We start from the raw sequence: 13,095 nt of genomic DNA, 5'->3' as shown, positions 1-13,095 counted from the left end.
CGCACCCATGTGATCCCAAGTTCCCAGACCCTCTTTCTGGAGTATAAGGAGAGCAAGGGGAGGTCTGTGGGTGGGGTAGCTGGAGGAACCTCAGGATTCCAGAGCTACCATGGAAGCAGGTAGGGTCTGAGAGGAGAGAACTTGTGCAAGAGGTTTTCAGGTGGCCATAGTGACCACGAGCTCAGGGACAATGGATCAATAGGCCAGACTGAGGGATGAATTGGCCTGCCCCAGAACCTCCACAGGCCCCTTGAGTGCTGAGCTCTCATGAAGCAGAAGGAATAATTCAAGGAGGACAGGCAGGGAGCATCCAGGCCTGAGGGAATGTGTTAGTGGAGGATCAGGGTTGCTGCTGGGGCTTGGTGCTGACACATGGCTGGTAGCAGAGTGTGTGGACCTTGCTAGATGCTATTCTTATGAGCAGTCATCCCAGACCCCAAACTCATTATGAGGGAGACTGGTCAGTGCAGGGGGGTGGGAACCAGTGCTCAAGGATCTCACAACGGACTTCCTGTTACACTGATAATGATTTCTGGGAGAAACACCTGGGTGTGTCTTGGGAGGCTCAGCAGCAACAGTTTCTGGAATAAGAGTCCTTGCTGCGGTGCCCGTGACCAGCCACCGACCAGGCCTTTCTTCCCACAGTGCAACAGGGATGAGTCCCAATGAGGAAACATTGCTTGTAACTGCATGAGAAATGGGCTTTACCTGGATGAAGGAGGTTTTCTGGGTCTGACAGGATGGCCAGGATGCTAAAAGAATCTGTAGGATTCCAGACACACCTTTCTAAACAAGTCAAATGAATGGTCTCTTTCAGGCCTCCTTCTGTCTGCAACAGGCTTCTAGGAATTGTGCTCATGGGCAGTGTTCTCCTTGCCCATGTACATGTCTCTCATGCTCCATGTCCCTCCCAGCAACCAGGCCTTCCTCCCCCAGTCCTAGAGTAGGGCCACCACCCTGTCTGGCCAAGCCTCATGTCCAGCTCAGAGTAAGCAGGGTCCCCCGTGCTCTCTGTCACTTTTTGCATGCAAAAAGCGTCTTTTCTTTTCCTTCCACAGAATAGTAAAGAATCTCGACTTCACTGTTTATAAATTTGACTACTACGGGAAGACGTTCATTAAGAAGCAGAAATGTAGCCCCGACGCCTTCATTCAGGTGGCCCTACAGCTGGCCTTCTACAGGTGAGCGCAGCCTGCAGACAGAATGAATCTGTGCCCAGGTGGGTTGGCTGACAAGGTACTGCTGACTCCAGAGTCTAGAAGCATCCTAGAGGGAGGGACAACCTCTTGTGGGCTTAGAGGACATGAGGATGACTAGGGCAGGCTGCACGTATGGAGGTGGCAACTGACCTGGCTTTCAAAGTATGATCCAACCTCAGAAAATGAGGGATGTCAGTCAGGAAGCTGCCTGAGAGGTGGCCCAGGGACACAAAGCTCACAGGGCAGGAATGGCACCCAGGTCAAGGAGGTTGCCCTTCCTCTTTATCTTACTAGCCCACCTGGCTGTAGCTGTAACCTGTCCCTCCCCGGTCCTGATATGGAACCAGCATCCCTGCTGTGTGTTGGGTCAAGTCTTTCAAACTCATCCTTGATTCATCTCTGTCTCTCATCCCCCACAGCCCCGAGTCAGTTCTCCAGATGTCCCTCAAACACGTCCTCTGCCCTCCATCCCCACTGCCATCAGCCTCTCCCAGGCCTCTGTCATCTCATGTTTGGCATTGAAGCGCCTTCCCCAAGGGTCTGTGCTTCCACTCCTGCCTGCTAATCCAGGTTTCATGAAGTGTGAACTTTGAAATATACAAATCAGATGAGGTCACTTACCACATTGAACCCTCCTGATGGCTTCCCTCCTTACTTAGAACAAAGTCCATTCTTAGAAAGAGGCTTTCAGTGCACTGGCCTCACCTGGGCTGTCCACCCAGTCTCTCTCGTGCCATTGCTCTGACTTGCCTCTGACCCCCACCCTACACCCCCCACCACTGTTCCTTCCACTCAGGCTCAGCCCAGGGCTCAGCCCTCAGAAGCCTCCCCTGACCTCCCTATTTAAAACAGCTGCCCCGGGCCCTCTCACCACCCTGTTCCCCACGACAACACCTCGTGTGTTATTCATGTGAACCACCGTGTTCATAGATTCATTGACTTTTTTTCCTGAACTGTCTCCCCCAAGCTTGACTCTGGTATCTTGTCCACCTGGGCAGAAAGTCAGCACCAGGGACTGAGTCAGAGCCGTGAGAAGAGACAATATGGGATTTTTAGCCAAGGATGGCACAGTCATGTCTGAGGTTTAGAAAAATCTCTCCAGCAGCAGCTGAGCTAGGAAAGGGGCAAAGAGGGAAGTAAGGGTTGAAAGCAGGATAGCAGTCCACCTGGTCTTTCATAAGAGTCTAAGATTAAAATGCAAAATAGATTTTCCTTAAACAGACTGGATACTGATGAATCCAGCATTCCAGAAGAAATAGCTTATAAATTGGCATGAGCAGTAAATGGCGCTATGCCTACCAGGACCAACTTTTGGTTTTCAACATCCAGGAGGGTCATGAAGTGACCTTGGGCAAGGAGGCACCACTACGATCAGGCAGCGTCCATGTGGACATAGCATCCCAGCTTTCAGGGTCCCCAAAGGGCCCATAGCTCATGGGAAAGAGCGTCTGTCCTGTCACAGGGGAAGACTGTTGTCACCCCACGTGAGGACTGCGTCTATCACCTGGACACGAGTGCACACCAGCATCCAGCTGTGGCAGCACCTGGCACCTGGAACTTCAGACCATGCCTTTCTAATACGGGCATGTAGGTGAAATAGGCCATGAGGTCAGGCTGGGGACACTGCCTGGCTAGCACTTCAAAGCCTCCCCAAGTGGAGAGGGGCTGCACAAAGCTTCCCTCTTCTACCCTCTAGTCATCTTGGTTGTCACTGAATATGACCAGAAATGGGTGTGGCCAGAAGTTCCACAAGCACTGGGTATAGTCAGAAGTGTAGGAGGGTGAGAGAATTCACCAGAGCCACAGCGGGGAGCAGAGCAGGCAGAAGGACCGAAGTACACTGCTGAGGGGAGCAGCGGGTGGCAGGAGAGGTCTGCGCGCCATGTGGGATCCTCCTCTGGTGGCCGGGGAGCAGCCGGGGATCGTACCGGCGCTGCAGAGGCTGTGGGCAGCTTCGCAACCCAGCGCTCAACCACTGCGCCACCGGGGAGGCCCATCTGCTGCTAGATTTCAAATGGAAGCCACCTAATTTGGGGGTGATCATTGACCCACCTGTGACAGCATTGACTTTTGTGCTCAGCTTCAATTTTGCCTTGGGGGGTGGGGAGGGGTGCTAGAGAAACAGGAAATGAGCTCCCTGCCAGGGTTTTGGGGGAATGAGACATAAGTGAATGGGAAGTATATTCACCTGCTTGCCTAACAATGCAGTGCCAAGCACTGTGTTGAATCAAACTTGACTCCCCTCTCCCAGAGTCCCCTCTACCCCCACCCTGGCAAGAGATACATACCCTGAAGAGGCTGAGATGCAGGGTCATGGCTTACTGTCCTTCTCTGAGTTCTATCTTACCTCCCACCTCCAATACCAGGGATGAGACCAACTAGTGAGAAGGTGTGTGCCAGCCAAGTATGCCTAGGGATGCTCATTCAGCCTACAATCCTAAGGAAGAGACTTTCCCTGGCTGGTGGGGAGATGTGTTGTTGGTCCTGTCACAGACGCCAGGGAGGAGGGGTACAGACACAGTGCCAATGGTCTGATGCACGCCCAGCTGCCCCTGGACAGGTGGACCCATGCAGCAGTCTGTACCCACCACCACCCAGGGCCCCCAGCCCCGCCTTGATCTGTAGGTTACACTTGAATTGTTTTAAATAAAACGGGATTCCCTCCAGGGTATGAATGATTAATTACACAATTACTCCATTCTGTGCTATTAATCAAATATTCATTGGGCTGTGCAGAAAAGTCTAGGTTCCCCACCAGATTGGGATTTTTTTTAAAGAGCTACCAGCCACTTCTTTATTTTATATCTGCGCAGTATCACCAGCGTATGAACATGTACACAGCTCCTCATGTTAGAGACTCCCGGACATTCATCTTCAGGAAATCTCCTCTAGAATTCCATTAACATTAAAATGAAATACTATGCCAAGTAAAATCGAGACTGTAAAAATAAAGCCTGCTGAGGCTATTTTTCTTCCAGTGTTTATGAGTCCCTGAATCTGCCATTCATCCTTCACCACACGCAGGCTCCACAGGAAACTCGTGCCCACCTATGAGAGTGCCTCCATCCGCCGATTCCAGGAGGGGCGGGTGGACAACATTCGATCAGCAACTCCAGAGGCTCTGAGTTTTGTGAAAGCTGTCACTGACCACAAGGCCACCATGCCGGTAAGTGCTGCTCCATCAGAGACATCTCGAGTTGGCCAGCAAGGAGGCTATGGACTGCCTGTCTGCTCAGCAACATGACAACCAGCTCCTTGACTCTGTCACTGAGTAGACTCCTCAGGCCCCACGTGCCTTATCTCTCGTCTGTCCACAGGATTCGGAAAAGCTGCAGCTCCTGAAGGATGCCCTTGGAGCCCAAACCCAGTACACAGTCATGGTGAGTGATATGCCACCATATCTTGCTTTAGCTCATGTCTATGGCCTGTGCCCAGAGCCAGGCCTGCAATTGAACTCTCCAGCCACAGATCCTGGGTGAGAGTTGGGCCACCAACCGCATCTGCCCAGGGACTTGGCAAGGCCACTCTGCCCTGTTAGCCTCCTTTATCTGATTTTTGGGACCTAGGTAGCATACACTCCTGTTTTTTGCACATACTTTACAAGAAGACAACAAATGGTCTTTGAAATACTTATGACAGTAATAGCACCAATATGCACAGCACTTCATACACAAGGAAAGTCAAATGTGATGATGTTTGGTCTTGGCTTACATACCTTGCACACTCGAAGGTGAGGTGGTATCTATTCCTACCTGAGACTGGTTTTTGCTTTCTTACTATCTGTGTGTTTTTTAAATTGTGAATAAATAAGATCTTTGCTGAAAATTAATAGTGAAATTAAAATCGTAATGCAAATGTTTCCCTGGTTTAAGGAAATAATTCATTGGCTAGCACTGCAAAGCCATCATTTGCATACAAACAACAGAAAATAATCTATTACTTGGGCTGGTGATCAATACACTAATTGCAAATCATTCTGATACAATCTTTTAAGGAACATACAATCTATAAATAGGAGCTAACTGAACTTCACTCCATATTTGAAAGCAAGTATAACATATATCTGAATTATAGAATTAACCAGTGTAGTGTTTTCTCTAAATTTGCTACAAAGTCCCTAAAGTCACCTAGATATTTCAGTGTTTGTTTGGTTTGTGGGAAATCCAAGCACAGTCTCATGTAGTCAATGGGTATTCCTGCTTTATGCCATGCTAGGTACAAGGTGCTAGGAAAAAGAAAAATGAAGTTCTATCCTTAAGGAATTTACTAAGTAGTTGGGAGAAGCAGCCCATATATGACAAATCCAATCCCGTAAAAAGATCCCCCAGGGAAGTAGTCAGTGAGCATAGGGGAGCAAATTCATTTCTCTGTGCGGGAAGGCCAGGAAGACTTCCAGACCTAGTACTTAATGAGACTTGAAGGATGAAGAGGTGCTTGTGAATTGGACATTAAGGGAAGAAAAGGCCCAGAAGGGAACAGCATATCCAAAGTCAAGTCTTGAATGAATAAAACACATTGGAGGAAAAGCAAAGTAGTTTAGTATGTGCAGCTTGCAAAGGACAGAATTGCAGAAAAGTTCATTGGTGAGATTCCTGGTCACCAAGTTTACTCTGGTAACTAGGGAGGACTGGTTGAAGGGGGGGTGGGGGGCGGTGTCTACCAAAAAGAAGTGACTCTAATTAGGAATCTACATAATATTCAGGGAGTGCTGGTATACAGACCAAACTTTAAGGGGTGGGGTGGTTAAGGAAGATTGACAACAAAATAATTCAAGAAATTTTCCAAAAATGGAAGGACACGAGTTTCCATTTTGAAAGGACCCATTATGTACCTTGCATAATGGATGGAAAATACTCATACCAAGGATATTTCACAACACTAAGGACAAAGAGAAGATCCTAAAATTTCTCAGAGAAAAAAATCTAATACAAAGATCGGGAGTAAAAAATGCAAATGGTCTTCTCAGCGGCACCACTGAAAAGTGAAACATAGTGTAATAATGTCTGAAAAGTATGAGGGAAAATGATTTTTACTATATATTTCATACCCGGCTAGACTATTATCAAGACATACATGCATGCATGCATGCATACATACATACACATACATGTATGTATTAAAAGTCTCACATTTTTTACTTATTAAGTACTCATTTTCGTAAAGTTATTAGAGGATGTAGACTTCTAGAGTATGAAAATAAAACCTAAAAAAGGAAGTCACAAGGCCCCGAAATTAGAAGATTCAACACAAGAAAGAAGTAGAAAAAGAGGATGATAGTAAAGAGAGATCTCAAGTTAAAAATTGTTCAACAGTCCTGGGAAACAATCAGCCTAGAGGGGAGCAAGAAGTGAAAGGAGATATGAAACTGATAATTTATCTGATATATTTTAATGTATTCTGGCTAAGGGTTTACAAATCAATTAGTAACAGACACAGAAAGCTAAGCAAGTGGAAAAACCACAGTTTAATAATTTAAAAACTGTTCATTCTAGGGAATAAATGAAATACAAAAGGAAATCTAATCATAATACACAACAGGACTCATCTATGAATATTTGCATAGTTATAACATGTAAACAGTGAATGATGATCAAACAATAGAAAGTTAAAATAAAGCTATTAGGAGGATGGGAGAGTTGAAGTGTGTTTAAGGAACTGGGAGATAAAAGAAGCAAAATTTCATCGTCTATGACAAGTAGATTATTGGTAAAACTGAAAAAATACAGAAATTGCAGTCTAAAAAGTAAATATTAAAAAAATAGCTAAGAGTTCCAACTAGCTACTTTAATAGAGTGGGAATCAGTGCTAAAAGGTGCCACAAGGCTTTAGCTTATTTGGGTTTTTTAACTATATAAATATACAATTTTGATAATAATTTGAGAATTTTAATAAAATTTTAGAACAATATCCTCCATAGTATTGCCATAGGGTTCTGTTGTGATGACTATTTTCAAGTTGATGAAAACAAATAAAACAAAGAAGGAAGGGGGAGAAGAGAGATACAAAGAGCTTAATAAGTAAATCTGATGCCCTGTTGACTGTAAAGGGTAAGAGACAAGAGAAAGAAGAATCCTCCAGATATCTGGCAGGTATATTTGGTTGTGGGAGTGGAAAAAGAAAATTCCAGAGAAGTAAAAATGGTCTAGACCTCCTGTCACAGATCATTATGCTTTTGCCACAGATCATTATGCTTTTTCTTCATTACACTCACCTCAATTTATGATCACTAATTTATTTGTATGTAAGGCTTCATAAGGGCTGAGTCTGTGACCTCTTTGTTCTCTGTGGCTGCTCCAGCACATAGCAGCCTGTGGCACACAGTAGGCACTCAATAAGAGTCCCTGAACAAACAAAAGACTGAATGATGCATCCTTTTACTCATTACTATTTCTGGCTTTAATCCAAACAATCTGTTAAAACAAGCGCTGTTGCTATAGTGAATTCAGAGACAATGAAAACGGGGGTGGGTGGTTGATGCACAGAGCAGTTGCTTCTGTAGGTCTACACACACCAGCAATTCACCAAAAGTCATCACAGAAATTGGAAATGCACTCTACTTTATCGATAGGCTCATAGTTCTTCCCTAATGGAGCGCATCTAAGGTGAACTGTGGTTGTATAACATGTCTTTCCAGCCTATAATTAGGTGTATTTGGAGAGACCAGGGTCGGTCTCTGAGTCATCTTTATGCGTTCATTCTCAACCGAAAGAGAATAGCTGTCAGATTCCAAAAGGTGCCTTGTAAATCTGAACCAAGGTCATTGAGATGGAAGGTTTCCTGCCATGTGGGGTTTTCACAGCTAAGTGGCCAACTTATGTAACTGTGAAATCCCCAGCAGTTACTCACAGGTACCCTGATGTTGACCTGGAGATTATCACTATAGGCTAGAGGTGATCCCATTGTCTCCATCAGCCTCCAAAGTTGCTCCAAATAAACATGAAATCCAAGCAAAACCACTGTGCGTGCTATGCGTGCAGCTGCATGTGAGAGAACTGGCCCCCACTTGCTGCCACACCACCACCCCTGAGCTCCTCCTACACAGAAATTCTGGAATCCCCACTACTATGATCTTTTGATGAGTTACTTTGTGATAAAAAGAAAAAAACCTTTTTTCATTCAGTAAGCTTTCCCCTTGAAAATTTCAGCTGAGCATCTGCCAAGTTATTTGCTTCCGGTCTCAAAATAATTTCTTAGATTATGAAAACAGCTTAGTTGAATTGATGCTGGGCCCATGAAATCATAGCCAAAATTCAGGAACAGACCCTTTATCCTTTGTTCCTTGGGCTTCTGCTGGAGGATAAAGTGTTGGTGCAGGGGAGAATCTGCCCAGTGACAGCCCTCTGCATGGAGCCACTGGTCCCAGGACCCAGCATCCATCCTTCTCACTTGCCTGAGAAGGTACTGGGGTCACCTGCCAGCCCACCCCTTCACCTAGAGCACTGAGTGGCTCTGCAGGTGCAGGTCAGTAGTGACAACACTGCAGGAAGGGGTGGGATTTAGACTCTAAACCTTTGACAATGGTGTCCTCACACTAGAACCCAACCTGTTCTGCACTCATCCTGTGCATGCTGAAATTCACAACTGCCCAAGGAGTGTGTGGACAGCGGTCAGTCCTAGGTGGCCACTTATACATGTCAGCAGCAGCAAGCACCAAGCCAAGGCCACTGGAATTGCCATTAGTATGTGGACTAGAGAGGAAGGAAGGAGGTACGTGGGAGCCCACATCTCATTTCCTCTTGTTTCCCCGCTTTCCCAGGCCATAACAGGGATGGCCATTGACAACCATTTGCTGGGACTTCGGGAGCTGGCCCGGGATGTGTGCAAGGAGCTACCCGAAATGTTCACAGATGAAACATACCTGATAAGCAACCAGTTTGTCCTCTCCACCAGCCAGGTACAGCCAGAGCATGGCCATCATCCCAGAGGCCTCCACTGAGTGGAGTCAGCCAAGTTCTGGCTCTGCTTCTTAGAAGCTGCATGATCTTTGGCAACATGACCTAGAAGCTCTCAGAGGCCTGGTTTCCCCATCTTGTAAATGAGAAGTTACAGACTTCACCTGGCAGAGGCGGAGCCAGGATGGGAAGGTCCCACTCCAGTGCTGTAACCATGGTGTTTACTGCCTTTCACCACCTGGGACATGGTAGTCCACCCTGGTGACTTCTGATGAAACCCGACAAGCTTAGGGTGAAGTCCCAGCTCAACTAGATTCAATGATGTTGGTGGGAAGCCCAGCCCAGAGCCTGGAGTGGATAGAGTCCTCCAAACAGGCCACAGGGTCATGGTCAAGGGTCAAGGGTCATGGGAACAGTGGCAGGAGATGAGCTGCCAGCCAGCACCTCCTCACCAGTGCTCCCGCAGTCTGTTGTAGGACCAGTGACACAAAGACAGAATGAAATCCATTAGAGGCAGGCAGCAATTTTGGCGAGAAAACCCTCCTTCCCATCATTAATTTACTAAAACTCCTCCTCATCTGAGCAAGGCTGGACATGGGCAATAAAAGGGGCTGACAAAGTTGTGTTTGAGGATAAAAGCCCACTCAGTAATTTGATTTTCTCATTACGGCAGTGAGCTTGCAGACATGAATAAACGAGGGCAGAACACAACATAAATTCTTCAGGAAACCATCCATGGGCAAAAAAATGCTTTGGAACGGCTTTATGGCCTTCGGCTGTTGCATGGCAAATTTATCTGACAATGAGATGATTCTATTAGCAAGACTAATGGTTTGTTCTGCCCCATTAAAATAGCCAGTGTCATCTCTGAAGTCCTGGGTACACAGGGCCAGGAACCTGTGGGTTTAAAGCTAACCCTGTCCTGAACATGCCCAGTAATGCATTCTATTTTCTCCCTAGAATTAACTAACAAAATTAATTTGGGGTGTGGTGCCTGGCTTTTTTTTCCCCAACCAGAAATGAACTCTTATGGCTTGAAATATCTTCAGAAGTACGTTTCCTTGGTTTGTGATCCAAGATTACAAAATCTTGGCGCTATGAATTCGAAACATTAGGTGCATAACTAAAACTCCAGTTGATGGCAGTCTTCGAAACACCCACTGCTGGGTAATTGTGCGTGGCCAGGCTGTGGGGAGAAAATCAGACCAGTCAAGCAATACTGACAGTAATTAAGGATGTGGGGAAAATCGACAGAGAAGATGGGCCAGACTTCCTCCAGTTCATAAATTACTCCCTTTGGGAAGCCATCTAACTGTTGGGTGCCACTGGGGTGCCATTTAGTAAATTACCCTTATTGCCTGGTGCCTTAAACAGCCCCCAGGTGAAGGAAAGACTCAACCCAAGACCCAGCCCCAGTTCACTCTGGGAACTTCTGACTCCACCAGTAGAGCAGATTTCACACTGGGGAATACCTTGCAGCGCCTCTCCTTCTGATAGCATGCAGCTAGATGACTTTGTTTTTATGACTCTGGCTGTGGCCATCCATGCTGAAGCAATTGGTTTATTTGGTTAATTCAGTCACACACCCAGGTGGAAAATTGAGAAGCAAATATCCCATCAAGGCCCCAGGTTGTGGAACTCCCTGCATTCTAGAGAACCGCGGGCTGCCTTTCAGCTTTTGCCCTGTCCTCTCCTCCAGGTGCCCACAACCATGGAGATGTTCTGCTGCTATGGTCCCGTGGTGCCCAACGGCTATGGTGCCTGCTACAACCCCCAGCCAGAGAGCATCCTTTTCTGCATCTCCAGCTTTCACGGCTGCAAAGAGACCTCTTCTACCAAGTTTGCAAAAGCTGTGGAAGAAAGCCTCACTGAAATGAGAGACCTCTGCAGCCCACCACAGTCAGCCATAGGCAAGCCACAGGCCACAAAAGAAAAAACAACAAGGCTTAGCCAGGGGCACCAACCTTGACTCCCACCACTAGGTTTCACCTACCCAAACCCAGCCTTCCGCAGCTGCCAAACCCTACCAACCCCCTGCTCCCAAATCTCACCCCAGTTTTCTGTAGCTCCCTGTCCTCAGGACTCAATACACAGTCCACACGGAGGCATCACACAAAGTTGGAGTGCTAGGAAAAAAGTGTCCCTCATTATGCATGTGAACTGTCATTCTTTATCAAGGTGCCCTCTGGTGTGTGCACAGGAAGTAGGCCCAGCCTGGCCAGGGCGGCCTGGGTGAGATGGGGGAGTCCACACTGACTTCCCACCATGGCCCCGAAGTCTAACGTTCCTGATTCCTTTCCCCAGCAGGACTGAGCGTGTCCAGGTGATGATTTTTGTCAGACAAGTGAGTGACCCTGTTGCATGCAATGTACCTAAATGAATCATGAAGGAAGAGCTAACTCCAGATCATTACCTCTTTTCTTTTGGAGGTTAGCAGGGATTTGGCTCCAGAATCTAAGCAATCTGATCATGGTGTTCAGGATGACTAGCACTGAGTCATACAGTCCTGCATGCTTCCACTCTCTCTCTCTCTCTCTCTCTCTCTCTCTCTCTCTCTCTCTCTCTCTCTCTCACACACACACACACGCACACACACACACACAGCCCAAATTAAACCTCCCAAGGACATCTTTACTTTTCACCCTTTCACCCCCCAAGGGCAACCTTCTGTTGGCTTCAGAAAATCTGATCAGGTAATTCTGAAAAGGGAAAAATTTATTTGCAATTGCCCTGGAGTATTTGCTGCTTTCCACTACCTGGCCGGGAGAGGAGTTAGGGAGGGCGAGAGGACAGGTTCACCTCCTCAAGGGTCCTGCCGCTTGTGTTTTTACTGGTTGTTGTCCCACCTCCCTTCACATAAAACATGTCCCCAGTGGGGGACTGCTTCTTAACGGAGAAGAAAGAGTCCTACATGCTGTCATCGTAGAGATGCCAGGAGATACACTTCCCACTGGGCCATGTCTTTATGGGATGTCTAAAAGAACAAAGGGGTGGAAAAGCAGTCATAAAAATCAAAATTTCAAGTAGCTGAGGCCACCTGCTTCTGTCTGGGGAGGCACAGAGCTGGGTCCCGTCGCTGTGAGTTCCTCTCTGCTCCCTGCAGGGGGCTTCTAAAAAAGCCACCTCACCCCCATCCTGACTTGCTCCCCAGCATTTTGACCACTCCCCTCTGGCCCAGGGGCAGTCCTCTAGGCCACTGTACAAGTCCCCTCACACTTTGACCTCTATTGATGCCAGCTGGGTTGAGGTGGTGGCATGTATTTTGACCTTTGCTCAGCTCTTTGAAAACAGTTTTGAGCAGTGAGTTCCTAAGCCCCTGGTATTAGGTTGAGGATTTCTATTGAATGAACTGGGAGATGCTGGCACTACCCTTCAAAGCCCTTGGGCTATACAGCTCATGCTCCCTCCCCCAGACACCCACCTTTTTGGTCCCATCAAGAAGTCGCTGCTCAAGAGTCCCAGGAATGTCTGGGGAACTGCTGTTCACCTGCCGTAAGTTGCTCTAAAGCCACATGTCTGTCTCACCAAGTGACCGTAGCACAAAGTTCTCACCTGGTTCCCCCCCCCCCCCAGGGATTTCTAATCAGTCAAAGAGCTCTGGTTTTAGGGTCAGGGAGCCCCACTGACTTTGGCCAAGAGACTTAAATGTCCAGAGACTAATTTCCTCCATTGTCAAATGAGGACATGAACGTCCTGACTTTGCAAGCCTGTGAGGATTAGGGATCATGTATGAAAGAGCCCTAATGCAAGCAGGTGGGCACTGGTGCCCACCATCAGGATGATGTGACCCCAGGGGGCATTGTTTGGGTGGTTTTGTTTTAAACTATTCACACCAATCTAACAGAATGAAGCTCACATCTATTATTCTCTAAGCATAGGGAGAGTACAATTGACTATATACTGAGGTACCAGCCTTGCATTGTGAGGGCTTTGAGAAGTGTGCATGGCAGATGTTTGGCAGGAGGGAAACCCTCCTCTCTTTGAGGAATGGACTGGAAGCTGGT

At 47.2% G+C, this 13,095-nt stretch overlaps 1 protein-coding gene across 2 annotated transcripts in view; it reads left to right on the top strand.

The window, feature by feature from the left end:
- CHAT (choline O-acetyltransferase) overlaps positions 1–11,060 on the top strand; it is a gene marked incomplete at both ends in the record, with an annotated part of 39,512 nt that extends 28,452 nt beyond the window's left edge. For both annotated transcript variants that reach the window (XM_084245877.1, XM_084245878.1), the window contains 5 exons: positions 1,059–1,181; positions 4,224–4,365; positions 4,517–4,579; positions 8,956–9,093; positions 10,791–11,060. In XM_084245877.1, coding sequence (XP_084102003.1) covers positions 1,059–1,181; positions 4,224–4,365; positions 4,517–4,579; positions 8,956–9,093; positions 10,791–11,060 — 736 coding nt within the window. The remainder of the gene's footprint in view (positions 1–1,058; positions 1,182–4,223; positions 4,366–4,516; positions 4,580–8,955; positions 9,094–10,790) is intronic.
- Positions 11,061–13,095: the final 2,035 nt, after the last annotated feature.

Source organism: Talpa europaea (genome assembly GCF_964194135.1).
Source record: "Talpa europaea genome assembly, chromosome: 10".
Lineage (NCBI taxonomy): Eukaryota > Metazoa > Chordata > Mammalia > Eulipotyphla > Talpidae > Talpa > Talpa europaea.
Note: the sequence above shows the minus strand (reverse complement) of the source record. Positions and strands in the feature narration are given on the sequence as shown.